Source organism: Vanessa cardui, chromosome 12, assembly GCF_905220365.1.
Source record: "Vanessa cardui chromosome 12, ilVanCard2.1, whole genome shotgun sequence".
In the NCBI taxonomy this organism is placed as follows: domain Eukaryota; kingdom Metazoa; phylum Arthropoda; class Insecta; order Lepidoptera; family Nymphalidae; genus Vanessa; species Vanessa cardui.
Window position 1 is genome coordinate 2553437 of NC_061134.1, and position 23752 is coordinate 2577188.

Consider the following 23752-nt stretch of genomic DNA (forward strand, 5'->3'; position numbering starts at 1 on the left):
TTGAATTTTTAAGTACATTTAAAATGATAACACATAATCTGAAATTTTAAGCGTATCTTTATTCGCGAGAACGGTTCACAAAAAAATACTATATTTGTTCAAATAACATTAACTAGAGGACAAAACCTTTACATTTAAAAACATAAATGACATTATACATGGTGTTCAAAAAAATGCCGGCACAATAATGGTGCAGTTTTATCCACTAAAATATACAAGCACATTCAGTTATAATAAACATTACGACCTTGAAGTCAACCTCCACAATTTGGAAGACTAACGGAGATCACAATCTATTCAATTACACACAACTACTACTATCTTCATTAGACTTGTATACAGGGTGATTTTACGGTTACAAAATGGACACAACCGATTATTTTTAAAACTATTTATTTTGTTTTTAATTTTTTTCTAATGCAGATATATTACTAATTTCAATATCAAAATGACACATCTATATTTTCTAAGGGAGTATTATATGTTGAAAATTATAGACCAAGAACCAATTGGTTTTTTATCTTGTATCTGTTTATGCTTTTCAGACATTTATAGTGAGTTATTTAAAGGTATATTCAGGAAATTAAAAAAAATTATATTGAGTTTTTATCCGTTATTTATAGTGTTAATAATGCATGTAAAGAAAGGAATACCGTTCGTGCAGTTGGACTTTGGCGAAGGTATTTAATATATTTCAGTTTTACATTTTTTTTTATTTAATAACTATGTGTTCCAGATTTAATTAAAAAATATTTTTCAAGTCAGTTCTTGGACTACAATCTATAACATTTTAAATTCTACTTGTACTTACGATGCTAGCTTACGAAGGGCCAATATCATACCTAGGGCCTTCCATGCTTTAGTGAACACTGACCGTCACCGTCATTTTGATCAACCGTCATTTTAAACTAATCATGATCTGACATGATTCGTGACATAAATATGGCTATAATGCCATAATTACACATATGACATAAAAATATTTTAAACGGATTTTAAGCAAGATTTTTCTTGTCACGCATGTTGGCCAAACTGCCAAGAATATGTCAGACAAATGTTTGATCAAATCCGCTTAAAATATTTTCTGACGTCTTTTAATCGCGAAAGTCTAAGGACATATTAATATATAGCCAATAAATATCTTTACACATATATTATTTAAAACATTAACGCTTTCAACATCAACTACACTCATATGCATCAAAGTTCAAACGTAACGGTCTTAAAGGCCCGTTTACATCTACAGACATTTCACACGCATTATTTACAGACCGTTTATATTCTCCGATAAATTGATTTTACAAGATCGTACAAACATTAAGCGTTATAGCTTTAATTAAAAAGCACACCCAAATAATCATGCAACAGCCTTATTAGCTAGCGAATCTACTTTTGAATCCAACTTTCTTTTATAACTTCACTGATGTTAAATGTCATGTAAAGAGACATAGCGCATTTTATCACATCCGCTACAAAATTAGCGAGCCAACATTTCAATACGAAAATAAAACGAACAAATATACGACACATTAAATAAATTATAATATAGATTGCAATTCACGGCACATATAAAAGTTACGTCCACAGAGGCCGTTCTTGTCTCACGTCATGCAACTAAAACTTCGTTGGGAGATTAGGCGTTTCGTTTCACATTAACAGTCAATTCACTCCCGTGAGGCGTAAAGAACAACACTTCCAAACTGAGTTTACACTGACTCATTTAAATGAGAGTTTCTTTCCCGCCAAGCTCGGTTAGTTCCGGATACGGACACTGACGCTTTGGGATACGATCTCTCTTGGGTTGTTCCTCTGCATACTAGTTTTTCGACGTCAATATTGTCACGAACTCTGAAAACACCAAAATAATATATTAAGGGCCGATCATACAACCAGTTAACTTTGTCGGAATAACAAAATGTATATAACAAAGTATAAGATTTTTCAAAGAAAAAATTAAGATGGGACGACTATAGAAACGATGGATGGTTTGTGTGAGAAACGATATGGCTGAAAATAATGTTACTTGTGAGATGACATCCGATAGAGAAGAATGGAAGAACATGACCCCAAATGAAATTAGGATAAGAGATGGAGGACGTAGATGATTTGACATTTCTTGTTTTTACAGAAATTTATCTCTACTCTATTTTATATATAACTGGCGATCCCTATAATTTTAAGATTTTGCTTATGAATGATAAGTTATTAAAGTAATAGTAACTTTTTAAGTAATAACTTCTAATACTGATTCGTTACGGGTTCCCTTTATCTTACGCATATGGCAGCGGCAGGCAAGCTCCTTCGCGCTCACTCTAACTCACATCACGCAATATTTCAGACAATTTACGTTATCAGTCCTGTTGGCCGACATGAGATGCAAGTTTTTGTTATGTTTATGTTTTTACAAAATTAACGATTTCAATTATATCGTCGCCAGCACCACATATTTTTTTTTCTAATAGAAATAGATCCACAGCTTAGCATATTAGTCATCAGGTGGCCCTTAAGCGGCCCACATACCAACTCCTGATTCGCAAAGGCTTAGACATCTGCCTCTTCATACACCAACAACACTAGAAATAACCATTGCTGTTTGACGGTAGATGGTGATATCAAGTTGAAGATACCCATACGGTATTGCACAAAACCCTAACTCGAAATAATAAATACCCTCTCTTTCTGTGCTTTTTTTTATCTTCTCTTTTATCAAACAATACTGACCATCGTAATTGACCATGCCGTCACCATCAAGATCAGCCTCACGTATCATGTCGTCAACTTCTTCTTCGCTCAGTCTCTCACCGAGGTTGGTCATTACGTGTCTAAGCTCTACTGAGGATATTAGTCCATCGTTGTTCTTGTCAAATACCCTGAAATAATTAAAAGACATCTTGATATACCTATTATATTATTATTATACTTTGTGAAAGTGTTTACACAGTCCTATTAAGCAGTTTTCTTTTTTAAGCTACTAAAAATGATAAATTTTAAACGAATTACCAATCAAAACAAAGAAAAATGTCATTTATAGTTTTTGCTTTCATAGCATTATATTATATTTATTTTTGGAACACCTTAGATACTTTATTATAATTATTTTAAAGAAGAAAGTCTGTGCGCTACGTTATCAAATAATTCAGTTGAATTTTGCTCACTCTTGATTAAATACTTTTTGCTGACATTGTTAGATTCGCTGTTTTACGAATACGAGACGGAGACTTAAAACTGTTCAATGGAAACCGTCAATTCATCACAATCATTCATTCATTCATTTATTTTGAAACTGCTGATTGAGTCAGTTCATTGTCTATTTAATAGCTATTCTGTGAAGATTTGACGCGTAGATTTTCTATAAGAAGAAGTAGAAATAAGAAGCAATGTGATAAAATATATACCTGAAAGCCTCCCTGAGTTCATCTTCGCCATCTGCTCCGCGCATCTTCTTGGACATCATCTGGAGGAACTCATTAAATTCGATCGTTCCATTGCCGTCTTGATCCACTTCCTTCACCATATCTCGTAATTCAGTCTCTGGAAAAACATTTTGGTCCATTTTAACAATTACTCTGTCCAAAACTTAGACACAATAGTAACAAAATAGCTTGAGTTATATGTGATACACCGGATAGACGGGCTAACTTATTATAAACTTTAATTAGTGGTAGGCCTTTGAGTAAACCCGTCTGGATAGGTACTAGGATAATCTACCACCAAACAACAGTGCTTGGTATTTTGTTTGCCGGTTTGAAGCGTGAGTGAGCCAGTGTAACTACAGGCACAAGGGACATACCATCTTAGTTCCCAAGATTGGTGGCGTATTGGATTTGGTATTAGATGTAAGGAATAGTTAATAAATCTAACAGTGCCAAAGTCTATGGGCGGTAACGACCACTTACCATCTGGTAGCCTATATGCTCTTCCGCAAACCTATGATGAAGAAAAAGGTCCTCGCATGGCAACAATAATGCGATTAAATCTTCAACTGGTAAATTTGGAAAAAGTTAATTTACCGTTAGACATACTGTTTTCTCTACATCATACAAATCTTCTTAACAATAAATACAATGCAATTACAAAACATTCGAGTATTTCCAAGCCTGTTTCTTTGCATTTTATAAAAGCTGAGTATATTATACTGGCCATAAATAAAGAAGATATCCGCATAGCTAGACATTTCATTTTGATGGTACCTTTTAAATGGGATTGTTTACTACGTAATGTTGTGTTGGACAATGGCTTTGTGGACCCTGTAAAAACGTCCAACGTAAGTTGAACCTTTTAGTTTTATTAAATGTATTTGAAAATTAAGACATAATCTTGATTACTTTCTTCATAATATTCGCCTGTGTGTGTATGTTACTGGACTCCTAAATGGCTGAACGGACTTTGATGAACTTTTATGTGTGTGAGCGAGTTCTATTGGTTGGTCAGCGTCCTTCAGGATTCCTTAAGTAAAAATTACAAATGTATTTAGGGATTATAATAATACGAAGTCGGGGCGGTTAGTACTTTTATTAATTGTGCAGAGTTAAAATGTGTACATACACGTGATAAAGGAGCAAAACTAAATACGACGTTATAATTTTAATCGGTAAACATTTTTTTAACAATCGTTTTGTTATCATTTGACTTTTTATAATATATTTTTATACAAAATTAATACATAAAATTATTGTTTTTCAAATACATATTTATAAAGTTAAATCGATTACATTCATTAGTTCCTGATCAGTTACGAATGAATTATCATTTTGTTTTGTATAATCATTAGCAATAACGTTACGAGATAATTATGCAAAACAGAAATTAATCGATTCAATTAAAATTCATTGAATTCAAACCAGTTATTCATATAAACTTAAACAATTTAATAATAGCATTTCTACGATTACGATAATTGCTATTTATTTCACACAGGTGAATGTGAAAGAGACCATCTTACGCTGGTGAATGTTAGATAAAAATTCATGAAAATCCATTCATCCTGAGCCGCAAATTGAAACGTCTACCTTTGTATTCATTTATTCATTGGTATTCGTCCAAATATTGCGATTCACGCAGAATTGGGAGAGAAAAAGATGTATTATTAGTGAATGAATAATCAGGAAATAGAACAAATAAACGACTAAAGTCAAAATCCTACAAAAGCAGAAGAGCGTTTCGGATTAATATTTTTTTCTAAAGACTTAGAATTATACCCTACTACGGCTTGGCTTAGCACGGCTGCAATACTGATACTAAATATACTATGGAAGGATCTTTAAATAATCCAAAATAGTAATTATGCGTTATCCTTAAGATATAAACATGTATCATCGCTGACTTTTTTAAAAATTTATTATATTGTGCAAGTCTTATATGTATAAACCTTCCTCTTGAATCAATCAATCTATCAAAAAAAGGCATCAAAATCCGTTGCGTAATTTTAAAGCTCTAAGGATAGGGGCAGATAGCAGTAAGCGACTTTGTTTTAACCTATATAAAAAATTAAATTAAAAATTTCAGAAACCCCCGCCACAAAAAACATAAGCTACCTTTAAAAAGTAAAAAATAATAAAAGAAAATTAATCCTAAAGTACCTATATGCATAAGTATGTATTAATATTAAAAAAAAAAACTTCGCGTTGGGGGACCGCACCTAATTAATTAGTGTCACATGCTTACCTATCTCATCTTTTATATAACACTTAATATTATTTTGTACAATAGCGCTCGGTCCCCCAACGCGAATTAATATCTCTGGTTAAGTTGTAAATACGTTGGTTCTTGTTGATTTAAAACATATAAGTTAAGATTACATTTTAAGGTCAATCTTGTTCTTTTTTATTTTAGTTACTAATTAATTTTTTTTTTGTTTCTTAATTATTTTTTTTATCTAATAATTTTATTTAATTATTAATTAATGTTTTTTGTGATGTACAAGTCATAACATTTCATTTGATACCCCAATTGAGCATATTTGCAGACATTCGGTTTTTCTTCCCCACTTTAACCCCCCATAACTTTTAAACGGCTAAACCGATTTTCATCAAACATGTCTAAGAACACTCGCCCGTAAAACACCTATAATACAAAAAAACTAAATTGAAATCGGTTCATTCGTTCGGGAGCTATGATGCCACATACAGACAGACACACAGACAGACAGACAGACACGTCAAACTTATAACACCCCTCTTATGCTTATAGTTTCGCTATAAGTCTAAATGGATGGATATGGATATGGATATCAAATGATATCAATATATCCATAAAGCACCATTTTGTAGAGGCAGCCATCTTGGATTTTAAATTTTTCATACCTAATAGTATTTCACTAGTCAAGCCCTTTCATTTGATACCCATATTGATCAAGTTGTAATAAAAAAATGTAAAGCACCATTTTGTAGAAGCAGCCATCTTGTATTTTAAATTTGTCATATCTAATAGTATTCTACTAGTCAAGCCCTTTCATTTGATACCCATATTGATGGAGTTTAAAAAAAATATCTAATCTGTGATTTTGTGGCGGCGGCCATCTTGGAACAATTTTCATCAAACTTACGTAAAAACACTCTCGACATTTTCTACTGTCAAACAAAAAAAACTAAATTAAAATCGGTCCATCCGTTCGGCGGCTAGAGTGGTACAGACAGACACACACACACACACACACAGACACGTCAAACTTATAACACCCCGTCGTTTTTGCGTCGGGGGTTAAAAATGATAATGAAGAGTACCCTATACAAAATATATCCAGAATAAGTTCAAATTTAGTAAGATATTAAACTTATTTTTACTGATTGGTATACCAATAACAAATATTTGTGGCAATGGTTCCGTTCTCTTGTTTACCGAAATATTGAGGACAACCACAAATCTGAATATATTGTGTAGGATTATTCAGTCCATGAGACAACAAATGCCTTTAATAGTGTGGAAATGTACAAACAATGTTTCAAAATTTTTCCCAACCGTTGTCATTAAAATTTATATTTTACTTAATTTATATTAAGTTATATTTTTTTAAGGTACAATATTATCTTGATTAATAATAGTGAATATATATTGAATTATAGTAAATGAGTTTTTTATCCGATTGTGATAAGACCTGAGTGGGTTGATCGGTTGCGCACAAGATTATTTTGTGTTTGTCTTTCATTGTTGACGTTGTATTTTGATACTTAACCTGCCCTTACGGAACCAGTACTGATAACTTAAATTTTCATACAGGACACCTAAAAAATTTAATTATAAATATATAACATTTACATATAAATATTTGTTTCTAATATCAATATGTTACCAATTCTTTCTGGTAAAATGAACATTCATCATCATCATGGTGAAATATACATTCAGATCCAGTTAACTAATTTAACTTTGTAAAGTTACTAGTTAAAAGTGCTTTTAAGAATCTACTCGAAATGCACTTATTTTAGTCCTGATTTTTATCAAAACTTTTAAATTCACGCTTCTAAAATTTACGATCATAAACCCAGTGTAATTTGCCCAGGGAAATATTGAGCACATTAAAAAGTAGGCAACTATCATTTTAAATTAATTAAGGTAATCAGAGTTTCAATAACTTTGCAGACATTTGAAAATGGAACAGATTGTGGTCGTATAAATTTTCGTAAGTGTTATTTCCCATTCGGAGCGGGAATCTTGAGCACTTAGCTGTCGCAAAGATGTTCATCCATCACAGAGGTTAGTAGCCTTTAGATATACACGCAAAAGCCACAGGTGATAGATACTTCGTCTGAATATTACTTCTATCATAATACGAATATCTCAGTATGTTATGTGGATTGCTAAATAAATGATCATGTGATGTGACGTCATTACAATATACATCGTTAAGTTAAGCGAGTATTTTTGAACCAGTATGTCTGTTTACGCGATTTGTGAGTATATATTTGGTAACAGCCTATAAATTCCCCACTGCTGGGATAAGGCCTCCTCTTCAGCTCGAGTATATATGGGAAGTTATTTAATCTATATTAATGTTATAAATGTGAAGGTAACTCTGTCTGTGTGTCTTACGTTCTTTCACGACCAAACCGCTGAATCGAATTCGATGAAATTTTGCTATGAAGCAAACTTGAACTCCAAGAATGGGCAAAGGCTACTTTTTTTTGCCTAACACATGACAACCAACACCCGAAAACACGAGTGAAGCCGCGAATTACTACTAGTTTAAAATAAAGTGTTGGAATTTTTAGTCAAATTCCAGTCAGCGAAATCTTCCCCGCCGAATCGATGTCGAAAAAGTTCATTACTGTATGTGGTCTTGGGTCTGGGTGTTCGTGGTACCGTAGTTACTTCTAATTTTCCATAACACAAGTGCTTTAGCTGCTTAATTTGGGTTCAGAGTAATGTAAGTGATGTCGTTCAATATATATTTATTTACTTCGTTGAAATAAACAAAAGCCACGCTAATCATTATCATTATAAGAAATGACTACGATAGTGAACTACAAGGACAGAATTTTTTTTTATGGTATAAGTTTGCGGACAAGTATATGGGGCACCTGATGGTAAGTGGTCACCATCAACCGTAGACAATGACGCTGCAAGAAATATTAACTAATACTTACATCGTCAATGCCCCACCGACTTTGGGAATTAAGTTGTTATGTCCCTTGTGCCTGTAGTTACACTGGCTCACTCACCCTTCAAACTGGAACACAACAATACTGAGCACTGTTGTTTGGCGGTAGAATAACTGATGAGTCGATGGTACCTACCCTGACGAGCTTGCACTAAGCCCTACCACTAAGTGCTAGACAATATTTATATATGTTATAATACTAAATGTACAATTAAAATATAAAAGTTATTTAACATAGTATAAGAAAAATGTAAATACGTTTTGCTAAGATCATTTTCAGATACAAAAATATTGACATAATTTTAAATTTATAATTGAAATATTTTTTTTCATTATTTTTGACGTCATTTAATTTAATGAGGATCGAAAGCGAAAAGACGGAAAAAGCAAGCCCATTCAATCCCGAGACGCCTTTCCAATTACGACGGAATTAGGAAAAATAAGACGGACATCAAATCTACTTAAGAACGTTGAAAATTCAAAACCTTCAGCATTTTCATTTCTTGGTACGTAATTTACAAAATTACTTAGTTTGTACCTCGTGTATTCATGAACCGAAATGGCCCAGTGGTTTGAACGCGTGCATCTTAACCGATGGTTACTGGTCCAAACTCAGGCAAACACCACTGAATATTCATGTGCTTAATTTGTGTTTTGTCATCTCGTGCTCGGTGGTGAAGGAAAACATCGTGAGAAAACCTGCGTGTGACAAATTTCAAAGAAATTCAGTCACATGTGTGGAATACACATGTGACTGACCAAGCCGCATTGGAAGTGCGTGGTGGAATATGTTCCAAACCTTCTCCTTAATGGAAGAGGAGGCCTCATATAAGCAGTGGGAAATATACAGGCTGTTACTTTACTTTATTAAATTCATTTGAAGACATTGTAAATATTCAGTTTTTTTTTTTTAAATAATCAGTATCTATTACAAATATTATTATATTTTCTTTAACAATTGTGCACGAATTGAATAATAAACATGAATGAAACAAGAAAACAAATGTGTTTTGTATTGATAGTATGTGGTTAAGATCACAAAAATCTAATTTATTATATCGATTATCAAGTTCGTGTTTTGATATCGTTTAAGTATAGTACGACACAACTTAGATGTAGCATCGGCGTTTTTTTTTTAATGATACATAGTTTTATATGTATTATTGTTATTATTTTTTGCTTTTTTGCTATTGCGGTTTTCATGGGTACGCCACTCCGAGGTCCCGGGTTCGATTCCCGGCCGAGTCGATGTAGATTATCGTTAGTTTGCTATGTTGTCTTGGGTCTGGATGTTTGTGGTACCGTCGTTACATCTGATTTTCCATAAAACAAGTGTTTTAGCTACTTACATTGGATCAGAGTAATGTATGTGATGTTGTCTAATATTTATTTTATTTTTAAGTATGAAGATTTAAATAAACAAGTCTTACAGATAAAATTTTATATGTTACACGCATAAATAAATATTATAAATATAATGTAATTAGATGACGAATAGTGACGATCGCCAACTATTTTATATACCTGGCAGACACATCCGGATACGAATGTGTGTAGTTTATGTCTTGCCACAACAAATATTAATCAAATCAAATTATATTTGTTTGATTATTTATAGAATTGTAAATATAGTTAATTATGCTAATTATAAATTTGTGACACAGTTATTGCGGCATTCGTTTAAAATATTGACACATTTAATTTTGTCATGTATTTAAATATAAGAATTCAAGTACATATACTGTTTTAAGTACGTTTCAATTTTTAAAGATATTACTAAATCTAAATAGTATTTTTACGATTTTTAAAAAGATGTTTAGGCGAATTGTTATGTAAAAAATTAACAAGATTACCATAAATTAACAAAGTACCAATGTCATCGTGTTATTTTGATGTCAAATTGGCTTGTTTATCTGGCTTTTGTACTTACTCTTGTAGTTGGAATAAACATATCAATATTGCTATACAATATAGTTTGGTCGATTGTACAAGACATATGTCATTGATTCACACAAAAGCTACTTCTTTTTGATTAATAGGGAAATTATGTTATTAATTTTGTCTTGATTTACTTCGTATTTAGTTATATCTATTCAAATCAAATCTTTATTCAAGTAGGCTTTTACAAGCACTTTTGAATCGTCATTTTACAATCAAGTGAAGCTACCACCGGTTCGGAAAGTAGATTCTACCGAGAAGAACCGGCAAGAAACTCAGTAGCTACTCTTTTACAAAATTTAAAAAGATACAAAGTCAAGTTAGTTAAATAAAATTATTTAGATTAATATATCCTGCTTGGTAGTCAACAGGTATTAACTTCTCGCTTTTTTATCATCTATAAAATCTTGTATCGAATAATATGCCTTTTTTACCAATATGACTTTATTTTATTAAAAATTTAATTACTTAATAAATAATACTATAATTACGAAAGTAATTCGTCTCTTTGATTGTTCGTAAGCCACTGACCTGACTGCAATAAAACTTTGCTTCGAACTAAACTGGGACCTTGTGACGGACAAAGGCATACAAATTACGAGATTCATATGAAAATTTATACATTACGAATTAATCACAATAAGTCACATATAAAAAAACATTTTGTATGTTAATTAAGAAGTTCTTTTCAATTTCATTTAACACTTATACGTATGTTCTTTACATGTATGTCATTTTATTTATAGATTCTTTCTTTAAATACATTAATGTATTGCTCTACATTACGACGTTACGTTAAATGGATTGTTTATTAATATTCATATCTCAAAGCAGAAACCATACAGAAATTTGACAATAACGCCCATCGGCGCCGTGGCTTAGTTGGTTAAAGCGCCTGTCTAGTAAACAGGAGATCGTGAGTTCGAATCTCGCCGGGGCCTGGTTGATAATTTAATTTTATTTTTATATTATATTAAGCTCATTTTATTGTGATATATGACAAAATAATAAAACCAATGTTACTTATGAATTATGTAACTGATATCATTTAATAGAATTAGTATATGAGTACTTCTAAAATACGAAAACAAATTGGTAATGCATATCCCACTTCTGGGCCAAAGCCTGGTCTATCCGAGGAAAAGGCTTGGAGCTGATACCACCATGCTGAAGCACCACGACCCAGAGCTAATTGGTTGATATACATGTGATCAAATTCAGTTGAAATTATTTATACTTATATAAGATATGCCTTATATAAATATTTTGGATCTATAATTGGCCCATAACCTTAATTCCGAGAAAACTCTAATTCCTTATGACGAAACAATGCCGTCTTCTTTTTTCAAATGTAAAATCAATAATGAGCGAAAGAGAACAAAAGTGTTTATCTTAACACCCCAAACGTTTATAAGTAAGCCTATAATACCGTTTAACTTTCCAGCCATTCGTTAAACAAACTTTTGTTTTCTAAGAGATTATAACGACACGTGTCACCTTCGTGTGTCTGTACAGAAAAACACAGAAACGAATGAGTACGATACAATAACATCTAATTGTTATTTTTAGTCTTACTCCTGTTATTTTTGGCAGACAGTCTAATTACTTCGTTGTAGCTGACAGTATGTTATTGCTCATGAATGGAGTTTGAAAAGTGTATAATAATAGTAACAGCCTGTAAATTTCCCGCTGCTGGGCTTAGGCTTAGATTAGGTGTTTATTCACCACACTGCTCCAATGCAGGTTGATGGGTTCTCGTGTAGTTGCTTCGTTGAAATTAGATACACGTTTCACGATGTTTAACTTCACCACCGAGCTCGAGATGAATTGTAAACACAAATTAGGCACATGAGTGTTTCTTGCCTGGATTTTAACCCGCAATCATCAGTTAAAATGTACACGCCCTAACTACTGATCCAACTTGGCTTGAAAAAATATTTACACGTTTAGGTTATTATGGAGAGATACAAAAAAATTAAACTTTAAGTTTTTGCACATATATAAACCTTAGTAGCAAAGCCGTCTCATTAAAAATGACCCCACCCTTTTTAAAGATATTTCCTAAAATTAAATATCTAGGGATATTTCTAACAAAATAACAATGAACATTTATTTTTAGTTTAAAAAATTCGTCGACCATGTAGGTAGAAATAATTATATATATATATGCATATTTATTGCTATCATGAAGAGAACGTCTTTAGATTTTGTATTCTTATATCGGCTATCGTCACGTTAATTTCGAAGTAAAAATGGATAACAATATTTTTGTCACTTGGTGATAGGGCTTAGTGCAAGCATGTCTGGGTAGGTACCACCCCCTCATCACTTATGCTACCGCCAAACAACAGTGCTCAGTATTTGTTGTGTTCCAGTTTGAAGGGTGAGTAAGCCAGTGTAACTACAGGCACAAGGGACATAACAACCTAGTTCCCAAGGTTGGTGGCGCATTGACGATGTAAGGATTAGTTAATATTTCTTACAGCGTCATTGTCTATGGGTGATGGTGACCACTTAGCATCAGGTGGCCCATATACTCGTCCGCCAACTTATACCATAAAAAATAAAAAAATAATAACAGTCAATGTGTGCACAAATGTGTGAGAAAAATTGTTAGCAGTTCGTGGTCCTCTCAGGATAGGGGTTATGAGCACGTACCCCGTGCGCCCTTATGCTAGAGACGGTATTTTTTATTGTTCCATTATATTAAAATTAGACTTGTATTTGCTACTTATTAATGTTTCAGAACTCCTTGAAAATAGAATTGTTAAATATTTAACAAACCAATGAGGTGTCGTATTATTTTTGATATAATAAAATAATCACCAATCAGACGTCTAGTTTGTTACGTCGAATATTATTACCAATTACATTAGGTATCCTGGTGTATCATTGAATATCTGCTGACAAATTGCGTCAAAGTCAAATTACCTGACGGTCGCTGTCCCAGTGATCTCATTACCACTCCCAGCTCAGCCATTGTGATGGTACCGTCTTCGTCTTTGTCGAACAGCATGAAGGCTTCCTTGAATTCTGTAACAATGTCATTTCATTACTACTTATGATAAATTAATTTCTTAACTATGGTTATGGAATTTGTAGCTGTCATTATGAGTAAGATCAACTGTTCTTTAGGAATAGGAATTACTCGTTATGGTAAGGTATCTTTTTTTTCTGTTATTTTTGTGAGTGTAATTACTAATAGAAGAGTGCGAACGGGTGAAGTGTTAAAGTGTATATTTGTTAATGAGGACATGGGTAGTTGTACCTTTTACTACTTTCAAAGTCGTTCCACCAACCCGCATTGGAGCGCTGTTTTTGATTCAGCTACAAAACCTTCTCTTCAAAAGAGAGAAGGCCTCAACTTAACGATGAGATATTCTCAGGCGGTAACTTACTTAACTTTTATAATTATTTACCTTCTTTATAAATTATTACTAGTCACAAAACAGCCAGGAATAAGTACCGATACCAGTACCAATAATTAGAGTGATAAGATTGGAGAACTATGTCGTATGAATGTAGCAAATGCCTTATAGAACCCAATAATAAAGAGTGCAAACGACTTCTTCCGTTAGGCTTTGTTCAGCCCACCTGAGTATATATCATGATGATCATTAATTCTTACATATTCGTATATATGTTGGAATCAATGGTGGTAAAGTGCCCATTCACTTTGATGCCGTAAAAAAAATACCATGCCAATGCCAATGCGACACCGATTTTGCGAACTAAAATTATATTTCCCTTGTGCCTGTACTTACACTGGCTTACTACCCTTCAAACCGGAACACAACAATCATATTAATGAAATGGCATTTTGGCCGTCCCTCGAAACATATGAAATAATTTGGAGATTTTAACAAAAGCTCTATTGACAAAATTAATTATCTTTCGAAAACCATCGCTTGTAATGTTCTTAAGGAACTCGCAGACTCGTTAATGGGTACACGTCGTGCCAAAGCGCTTGATGTTTCTATTTGTTAGCGAGACATGCATTATGTAATGGGAGATACTGGTGATGATATTACGACGTGACAAATTTTACATTAAAGTATTATTAGAATGAGCGTGATGGCAGGGGCTTAGATCTTCCCAAAACACGGAATATTCTTGGGTACGAGTCTTCGTTTTTACGAATGATTATTTATTGCAACGGCTTCGATTGCTGTTATCGCTTAGATCTTTTATGCTAAGAAACAGAATTTTATAAATTATAAGATTGTTTCAACAGTATAATATGAGAATATTACAATAGTAAACAGCAAAATTTAATATCTCTTGATTGGAAAATGGAGTTTTCCTTTAATTTTCGTTCATTGTATTGTGTGAAGCTGGAGAAAATCGCTAATAAATAATTATAAGCTATCTATTAATGCGATGTAAGAAGACCATATATATGTGTATGTATGTAAAAGTGACCACTTACCATCAAGAACTATATACTTGGTGGTCGTTGTGCAAGCCCTTCTGGGTAGGTACCAGCCACTCATATACTCACAAACAAAAATCAACAATAATATTCGCAACTGTTGTGTTTCGGTCAAAGGGAGGGTAACGTAACTGCAGGTTCAAGGGTCATGACTTCTTAGTCTTGACCTCAACCTTGAGAACCCAATCTATCTGAATTGGTGATATACGGCATAATTAATACACAGCACCTGTCTATGTGTGATGGTAATAGCTTATCATCGGGTTTACAATTTGCTCATCTAACTATTTTATTTTAAAAATGTCTTGTTAATCTGTTACATTAAATAAAAAAAATAACATCCTATTCTAATTTGACAAGTTTCATTTTTGACACAAGTACGTTCTACATTGTATATTAACGTTATAAATACACATTGTTTTGTTGTATTGTGTACGGTTTTATTAAGCTACTTTATTCAGACACTTGTAGCTTTGGCTTGAATAATTTCCTTGCCAGATAAAAAATAATACATACAGATAGGTATGTTAAGGGCGATGACAAAATAGTTCTTTACTTCTTTCCAAAAGCGGATTTACAAATCTGCTGCTACTAGGCTAGTAGGCTATTCAATTTTTTCCGCCCCTTTTTTGGAACATTTATGATTCGTGTTCTATCGTCCTCATTACATCGGTTTTTTCCCGTTATTAGTATGATTATAAACTAGGTGATATTCCTGTCAGTTACTCGATTATTTTTCCAACCCGCTATGTAGTGACGAGTTTACGGATAACGGACGTATTGTGTATACATATGATTATAAGTTTTTTTAAATTTCTGTAAGATAATACCAAATTTGGACTAAATTTGCCGCCCCTCTAAATCTGCCGCCCTAGGCTCCCGCCTACTTAGTCTCGCCTATTGGTAAATTCGCCACTGCTTCTTTCTCTGTTTTTTCGCTATTTATTTATTTCGTTAGCTATTGACTAGAGTTATGCTAGCACTAGGAATATAAGATAAAATGTGATAATATATATGAAAAATCTTATGATATGTTTACTTAGTATTATCGATATTGTGTCTGTCAAATTTCGACCACAGATCGAAGTAGTGTCATATGAAATAATGTATATAGATCAAAGTTACGTACCTGCGACTTGTTCCTCTGTAAGGCCATATTCTGACTGAAATAAAAAAAAATCTTATTAAAAACTTAACCTTCTTAATTTTGATATTATATAAGTTTGTAGAACTTTACTAATAAGGATTTTTTTATACAATTTGTTATCTGTTTATGTATTATTAGTAACGGGATTTTGTTAAAATTTTTCGTAACGGTTTACCTGAAAAAAAAGCACATGATCATATGTTTGACATTTTTAAATAATTTTTCAGTGTATAGTAGAAACTGAGACTATAAATCCTTGTAGTTTATTTTTTTTTTAATAAAATAAACTTCATAAATATCATCTATTTTTTATGTTCTCGTTGTGTTGACTCTTAGTCGTCTGACGTACCCAAAGAGATTTTGTAAACATGGGCGTCACTGAATACTAACGCACGTCGATTCTAAAATTTTACGTGACCACGGGCCTTTCTGACTAAATATTTGTATATACTTTAATTAAACTTCGATAAAAATAAGTAAATAAAATAAGTAATTAAAATTAAATTGGCTTTTAAAATGTATGTATATGTATAAACCGAAGATTGTAAGCTAATTTGTTAAAATTATTAAAACTAACTGAAAACTGTCGAGTTATAAAATCACTGGTCAATCTTCGTATTCTTCGATATTCCTTGTTGTAAATATCGTCCACCGCAGCTTCCGCCATTTTTAAATAAAAAAAATAACAATATCAGTCAAATTTTATCATCGAACTTTTTCAAATACTGACACAAAAATTCTTCGTCAAATTTTATGATAAAAAAAAAACACAACACTCAAAAATGGAACGCGCGATTCGAATTCAATGCCGGTCGGTTCGCGTTAAATTCAACATATCAATACGTGACACTTTTTTTTTTTAAATTGCTGTTGACATTTTTTATTTTTTAAATCGAATAGCAATAAAGGTCGCTTGACACGCGCGGCGACAATGACAGCTGGGTATATGTAGACTCTATATTTAAATTGGATTTTTGCGCTATAGCAAATGAGTATCTATAATGATGCCAAAATTGTTTCATGCACGTTTCTTTGGTTTTTGCTTAAAAATAACTAATTAACTTTGTCGTTTAGAATTTAAAACCAATATTATTCATAGAATATTAAATATTTGTATTAGGAAATCATAAAAATGAGTTGGAAATATATTATTATTATTATGGAGTATTTCAAACGTAATATATTACTTAACGACAGAAAAAAAATACTTTTATTTATCTGTGGTAAATTTAATAAATACAATTACGTAGAAAATGCGGTCATTGTAGATCAAACGAATATTCCCGTGATCTTGGCACAGCGAGAATCATTTGGAACGGGTCACTTTTGGCGGGAAAATTATGGATACTTCAATGTTTCGAAATCGTTGTTGTTATTCCAAATTCATAGTTTTTTTTTATATGATCCGATCATTAAGCTAACACCTGTATATTTATATATTTTTATTATATGTGATTCTTTATTAAAATTAAAAAAGAATGTTTGTGATGCAAAATAAAATTAAGTATTATATGAATTAGGCTTAAGAGAAACTCAATTAAATATGAAATATATTTTTATGTATAATATGTCGTTATTTTTATTTTATCAACTACGTAGGCGGACGGGGAAATGATAATCGTCACTGCCAAATAAAAAAAAAACATTCCTTGCATCGTCAATGTTTGACCAACCTTGAGTGTTATGGCCCTTGAAAATTTTGTTACACTGCCTAACATATAAAATATATAATATTATAAGCATTATAATTTAATACCAATGTAGCCATTTTATGACCCTATAAATTAATAATGTTCTTAATATTCTAACCGCCGATTAATCATTTAAAAAAGAAGAGCGAGAAGAAAGAAAGCGCGAGATCGTCTGTTTCGTGTTATTCTTTTTTTAATTTTCTTTCTCGGGTATATTTTATATTTTCCCATTTGTTTTTTTGCTATTTTTTATAACTTTAGATATATAATCGTGTATTCTTATCCATGCGTCATTTTCATTTCTGATCTGTAGGAATACTAACTGCTCATCATGTTTACGTTTATAATTACATTTTTTATGTGCAATCAAGTTCGAAATTTAAATAACGAAATTTTCGATTACATTATTCGAACTACCAATGTCATCTGTTTTAAATAAGGCGTACTATTTTAGTTTTGAAATTAAAAAAACAGATGGCAGCACAGTTATGAAAGATGTCTAAACAAATCATTTTAACTTTACTAAATAATATTATTGGTCTTCTTAATTTTCAATATTTTTTTTAATACACATAGCAACTATTTTAAAATACATGACTATGTAATTGAGAATGTCTTCATTGTTTAATTTATCTCTGGAAAGATCAGCTACTCAACGATTCCCTTGCGCACAGCCATAAAAATACTTTTACGACATAACGAGACCATCCCAATAAAGGCCAAGTTTTTCCGGACAAAATTATTACCGCATAATATTACCAGATTATTAGAAATAACTAAAGTTTTATATCAGAATCTGAAGTGTGGATTTATTACGGATAGCGTGATGAACTTATAACGGCTTAATATGTAAATATGTCTAACGCGGACGAATACGCGGGTAAAAGGTGGTGCATTCATAAAAATAGTAATCATTAATTTTTATAATAATTTTAGATTGAACTATAATTTTAGTGCATTTTTCCATCTTTTATTTATTATAACTACTTATCATATTAAATAAATATATTGTAGCTCGCTATTGTAGCTTAAGCTGATTAAACGATATAAAATACATCAAAGTAAATTGCATTAATAAACAGTAGGTGCATTCTAAAAATGTTTACAGAAAACTTTATATCCATATAGTATTTTATATTAATTGCTCCACAAGGTAATTGAGAATAGCGGTGAGAAATATGACGTTATAAACGATTGTCATGACGCTTACCTCTAAGGCGTGACAATACATTGTTCCAAATCTTTGACTGAGACTTTTTGAAACTTATCTATGTTTATTTTTAAATAAATTAATAATTAGGTACGATTATTGTCCAACACTATTGTAACCAGTAATAAAAATCATTCGATATTTCGTCTTTTTTTTAGAAAAAAAAAACTAATCAGCTAGTTATCACATTTAATCGATTTTTTATATTTAATACATTCGTTCTATCGTTCAGTCTCTATCATTCATCAATGTCATCATCATCGTTTTTGAATTTCGAGTAGCCGTGAAATTTCATCGTCGTAAATAATGAACTATTAAACACGGTATGTGATTAAAGGAAGCGTTAGACCGGAGTGTGTTTACGCCTTGTCTTTTAGGTCTCGTAAAATATTCGTCACGTTGACACAGAGCACTATTCTGGTTTTATTAAAAAAAAATATATTATAACAAATGTAACGATTTATATTATTAATTCTGAATGAACGTTCTGGTATTATGAAAAAAAAAAGATTGTTGTAAACAAAAAATAATATCGAATCACAGTAATAATTTTGTAGGAAAATTCTGGTCTTATTAAAAAAAAGAACTTTACTAAAAAATGATATCGAATCAATAGTAGTGATCATTTTGTAGGAAAATTAAAGTTTTATGAAAAAAAAATTGTTTTATGAAAAATGATACCGAATCATATTAATAACTTTGTTGAAATATATTCAAAAGTCATTTATATAATCGAAACAAATGACTGTGAACACATACTAGATATAATCAATGTTCAATATTATTAATGGTGTCATTATTCTTACATATTTTTCTTTTTATATCACTTAATTCTTCCATTAGATAATTAAAAATATATTAATTATAATGTTACAAAATTCGCAGAGGTACATAAGTATTAGTTTCGGTATTTATTACGCATAATTGAAGCATACGACCAAATTGTTTAAGAAAGATTATTTGCTGTGATTAGTCATAGTATTACAAATATTAACTCTTCTTTAAACTGCCAATTTAATGCAAATTATAGGAACTGAAATGTCATATTCATTGTGTCCAAACACTCATTCACACTCATTTAGAGAACACGGTAATTATTCCAACGTGTCACTAGAATATTTATTAGTCGTGTTGCTGAAATGGTTCTTAGGTATGTGTGCCTAAAAGACACAAATAAAATATATAGACTGTCAAGTATAAGTTGGTGTTCCTGTGGCAGCACCTGCTACACCTCTGTTTTGCCACTTTTTTGTTTATTTTACCAATATCACCCTAGAAAATAATTCTCTACGTCTCATTTTTAATAGATTTTTGGTAAGTTTTCTTAATAAGGGTAAATAAAACAAATAAGATATTAAATGAACAAAAAAAAATTAGCACATGTTTTTGCCACACGCCAACTTACACTTGCTGCGCTATAAAAAATTTTGACAGTTGAAGATGACGATCGATTTAACAATATATAAAATCGAGTGTACTGAATGTACTGCTGGCAATAAATTTGTAAACGTTCCTTTCATTCGGATTGATCCTGATCCAGATGTGTTTGACAGTTACAGTTTGAAAAACAAATTAATCAAACAATGACAGAAGCATATGGAGTATCGGAATTGCAATCCAATATAAAAATGTTGTTATTTTCAAATAACTACATAGTTTAAAACAAACTCGCTTTCTATGTAAGTTTAAATCTTCAAAACTACGCAACGGATTTTGATGCGGTTTTTTTTTAAATAGTGATTCGAGATGAAGTCTTTTATATGTAATACATGGATATGCTGAGATTGACCAGTTGAGCTGAGATGGCCCAGTGGTTAGAACGCGTGCATCTTAACCGACGATTGCGGGTTCAAACCCAGGCAAGCACCACTATATATATATGTGCTTAATTTGTGTTTGTAACTCATCTCGTGCTCGGCGGTGAAGGAAAACCTCTTGAGGAAACCTGCATGTGATTAATTTCATCGAAATTCTGCCACATGTGAATTCCACCAACCCGCATTGGAACAGCGTGGTGGAATATGTTCCAAACCCTCTCCTTAATGGAAGAGGAGGCCTTATCTCAGCAATGGGAAATGTATAGGCTGTTACTTTACTTTTTACTTTTACATGGACATTTTAGTAAAAAAACACTGATAATTTTAGAAGTTTCCACTGTGATGTCATATCAATGCAACCTTGCGAAGACGGGGCGGGTCGCTAGTTAACGTATATAATACGAAAAATCAATAGGTATTCTATCGAAATCACTGGAAGTTTCCAGAATAATTCCGTCAATCGTAAATCTATTCCAGGACTTGATGGCCCGTTTTTCAAAGTGGCGTAAGATGAAACGACCGCTTGCTTTATGTTAAAAGACTTTGTGACTGAAATTAGAAATTTTAAGTATTGTCGCTTTCTGGTGTAGCCCGTTGCGAAGATTATTATTGGCACTTGATCTTTAATCACCTACCAATTTTGTCTTTTAAACTGTTGTTAATATAATATAAAATTTATAGTATAATTATATTCAGTGTTAAAAGTTTAATATTTCTTTAAATATATTTTCTACTTGGTGGTAGGGCTTTGTGCAAGCCCGTCTGGGTAGGTACCACCCACTCATCAGTTATTCTACCGCCAAATAACAGTACTCAGTATTGTTGTGTTCCGGTTTGAAGGGTGAGTGAGCCAGTGTAACTGCAGGCACAGAGGACATAACATCTTAGTTCCCAAAGTTGGTGGCACATTGATGATGTATGGAATAGTTAATATTTCTTACAGCATCATTGTCTATGGGTGATGGTGACCACTTACCATCAGGTGGCCCATCTGCTCGTCCACCAACCTATACCATAAAAAAAAAAATTTGATAAGTCCACCTGTAAAACAATTTATTTTTATTTTATTTATTTTTGGACAACATCACATACATTAGTCTTATCCCAATGTAAGTAGCTAAAGCACTTGTGTTATGGAAAATCAGAAGTAACGGCGGCACCACAAACACCCAGACCCAAGACAACATAGAAAACTAATAAACCTTCTACATCGACTTGACCGGGAATCGAACCCGGGACCTCAGAGTGGCGTACCCATGTTTACCGGTACACACACCACTCGACCACGGAGGCCGTAAAATTGATTGATCGAATTCAATGTGATTTTTACACGAAACTGCTTTTATCCGAATATATCTAGATAATTTAACATAGCAAAAGTCAAATCGAATCACAATGAGTATATTATATGAGGTAAAAAAGTGTGTGATGTGTGTGTATCAGCTCATTAATGTCTAAGTTTGGATATAAATAATAAATAAATATTATTTATAAAAAAAAAAACCAGTTGAATGTTATATATTGTTCGATTTTTATATGACGGGCAAATACATCACCAATTGGTTAGTGGTTAGCAATATAAAAAGGCGTCGTAATAAATTCAAAAGGCAATTTTTTTACATCTGAAATGTGCACCCAAACTTGGTAACAGAGATTTGTTGTGTTGCTGTTCGCCTATTTCGTTTGCTCAAAATTGTTTTTATATATATTAATTATTGTAATCAAATAGTACATATACACATAAAATAAACAAAGGCCAGAACATCGTGGCCTAAGGTTATTACATCTAAAAGAAAAAAAAATGGCAAAAATTTAAAAAAATTTAAACAAAAATCAAATGAACTAATACTTGAATTTTAAATTCAAATTTTAAATAAATTCTGTTTTCAAAAACGAAAGGGCGAATATCAATCAAATTTATCAAAAACTTAAGACCATTTGTACATTGTCTAAAACTTATGTCACCTTCTAGAGTTGTCAGTCGTAAAATTCGTTATCTCCTCTCTGGCTTATTACTTTCAGACATTTTCCAAGTAATATTGCGGTGATAGAGAAGGAAACATAATATCCTTTAAATAGAAAAGAGACGGCAACAAAACAAGTCTTAACTAAGTATGTTTTACGATATTCTTACATCATCGGTAACTTCGTTTCAGGAACTGTTACAAGGACGATCATTTCGTACGATATCTACTACCATCTTGCGGAACAAGCTTATGATGTTTTCCAGATAAAAATCAGTTTTAGTGAACATTTTAAGCTCATCCTGACTGATAATACAAATGCGAGTTTGTGTGGTTTTAAGACCAGATATACTATCATTATCAATATTAAGTCTTCAAATATGCAAATATGAATTTAAAACATTTTAGTATAAATCTTGACCGCGTGGAATGGTGGCAAATGCTAGCAGCAATTACCCGTTGAATCGCATTTTTTAAGGCATATTATCCGTTTGTAAGGTTTTCACTACGTAACTGTATTTTCACTGGATCATCATGAAATTTTTCACACACACACGCGCGTTTTATGTGATACAAACATCGGCCCATGACGTTGATGGTTATGATGATAATATCTTGATCGTTTTCGGTCACAACTTACAATCTCAAGTGACACCGGCTCACTACGCAAAACATATTATTGTGCACAAGTGTATGCACAAACACAGATGCATTTTAAATTGACTCAGCCTCATAATTTTTATGGGCTGGCAAATGTGACACGAAATACGTTCAGGCTTAAGACCAAAGGCTCTACTTTAGGAAGCGTATTCACAAATTTCCCCAATCTGGACTGTTACTGAGAAATTATCAGCAAAAAAATCTATGAACATTTATCGATCGGATCCAGGACTTGAATCCAGAACCTTGGGATCTGTGGCCCCATATCTAGCTACTAGACCAAACAACCTCGACCTT

The 23752-nt window shown here is 32.2% G+C and overlaps 1 protein-coding gene and 1 non-coding gene across 4 annotated transcripts in view; one reads left to right on the forward strand and one right to left on the reverse strand.

The window, feature by feature from the left end:
* Window positions 1-531: 531 nt before the first annotated feature.
* The window catches only part of LOC124534369 (calmodulin-A-like), a 71900-nt gene continuing 48679 nt past the window's right edge, over window positions 532-23752 (reverse strand). For 2 of the 3 annotated variants that reach the window (XM_047110170.1, XM_047110169.1), the window contains 5 exons: window positions 16096-16129; window positions 13466-13567; window positions 3396-3531; window positions 2722-2870; window positions 532-1848 (listed from right to left, as the gene is read on the reverse strand). In XM_047110170.1, coding sequence (XP_046966126.1) covers window positions 1817-1848; window positions 2722-2870; window positions 3396-3531; window positions 13466-13567; window positions 16096-16129 — 453 coding nt within the window. In that variant the 3' untranslated portion in view covers window positions 532-1816. Of the gene's footprint in view, window positions 1849-2721; window positions 2871-3395; window positions 3532-13465; window positions 13568-16095; window positions 16130-16690; window positions 17063-23752 lie in introns of those variants that run through there. The other variant, XM_047110171.1, reaches the window with a different exon arrangement.
* On the forward strand, window positions 11402-11475 carry Trnat-agu. The gene has a single exon. It is a non-coding gene; the product is annotated as a tRNA-Thr (tRNA).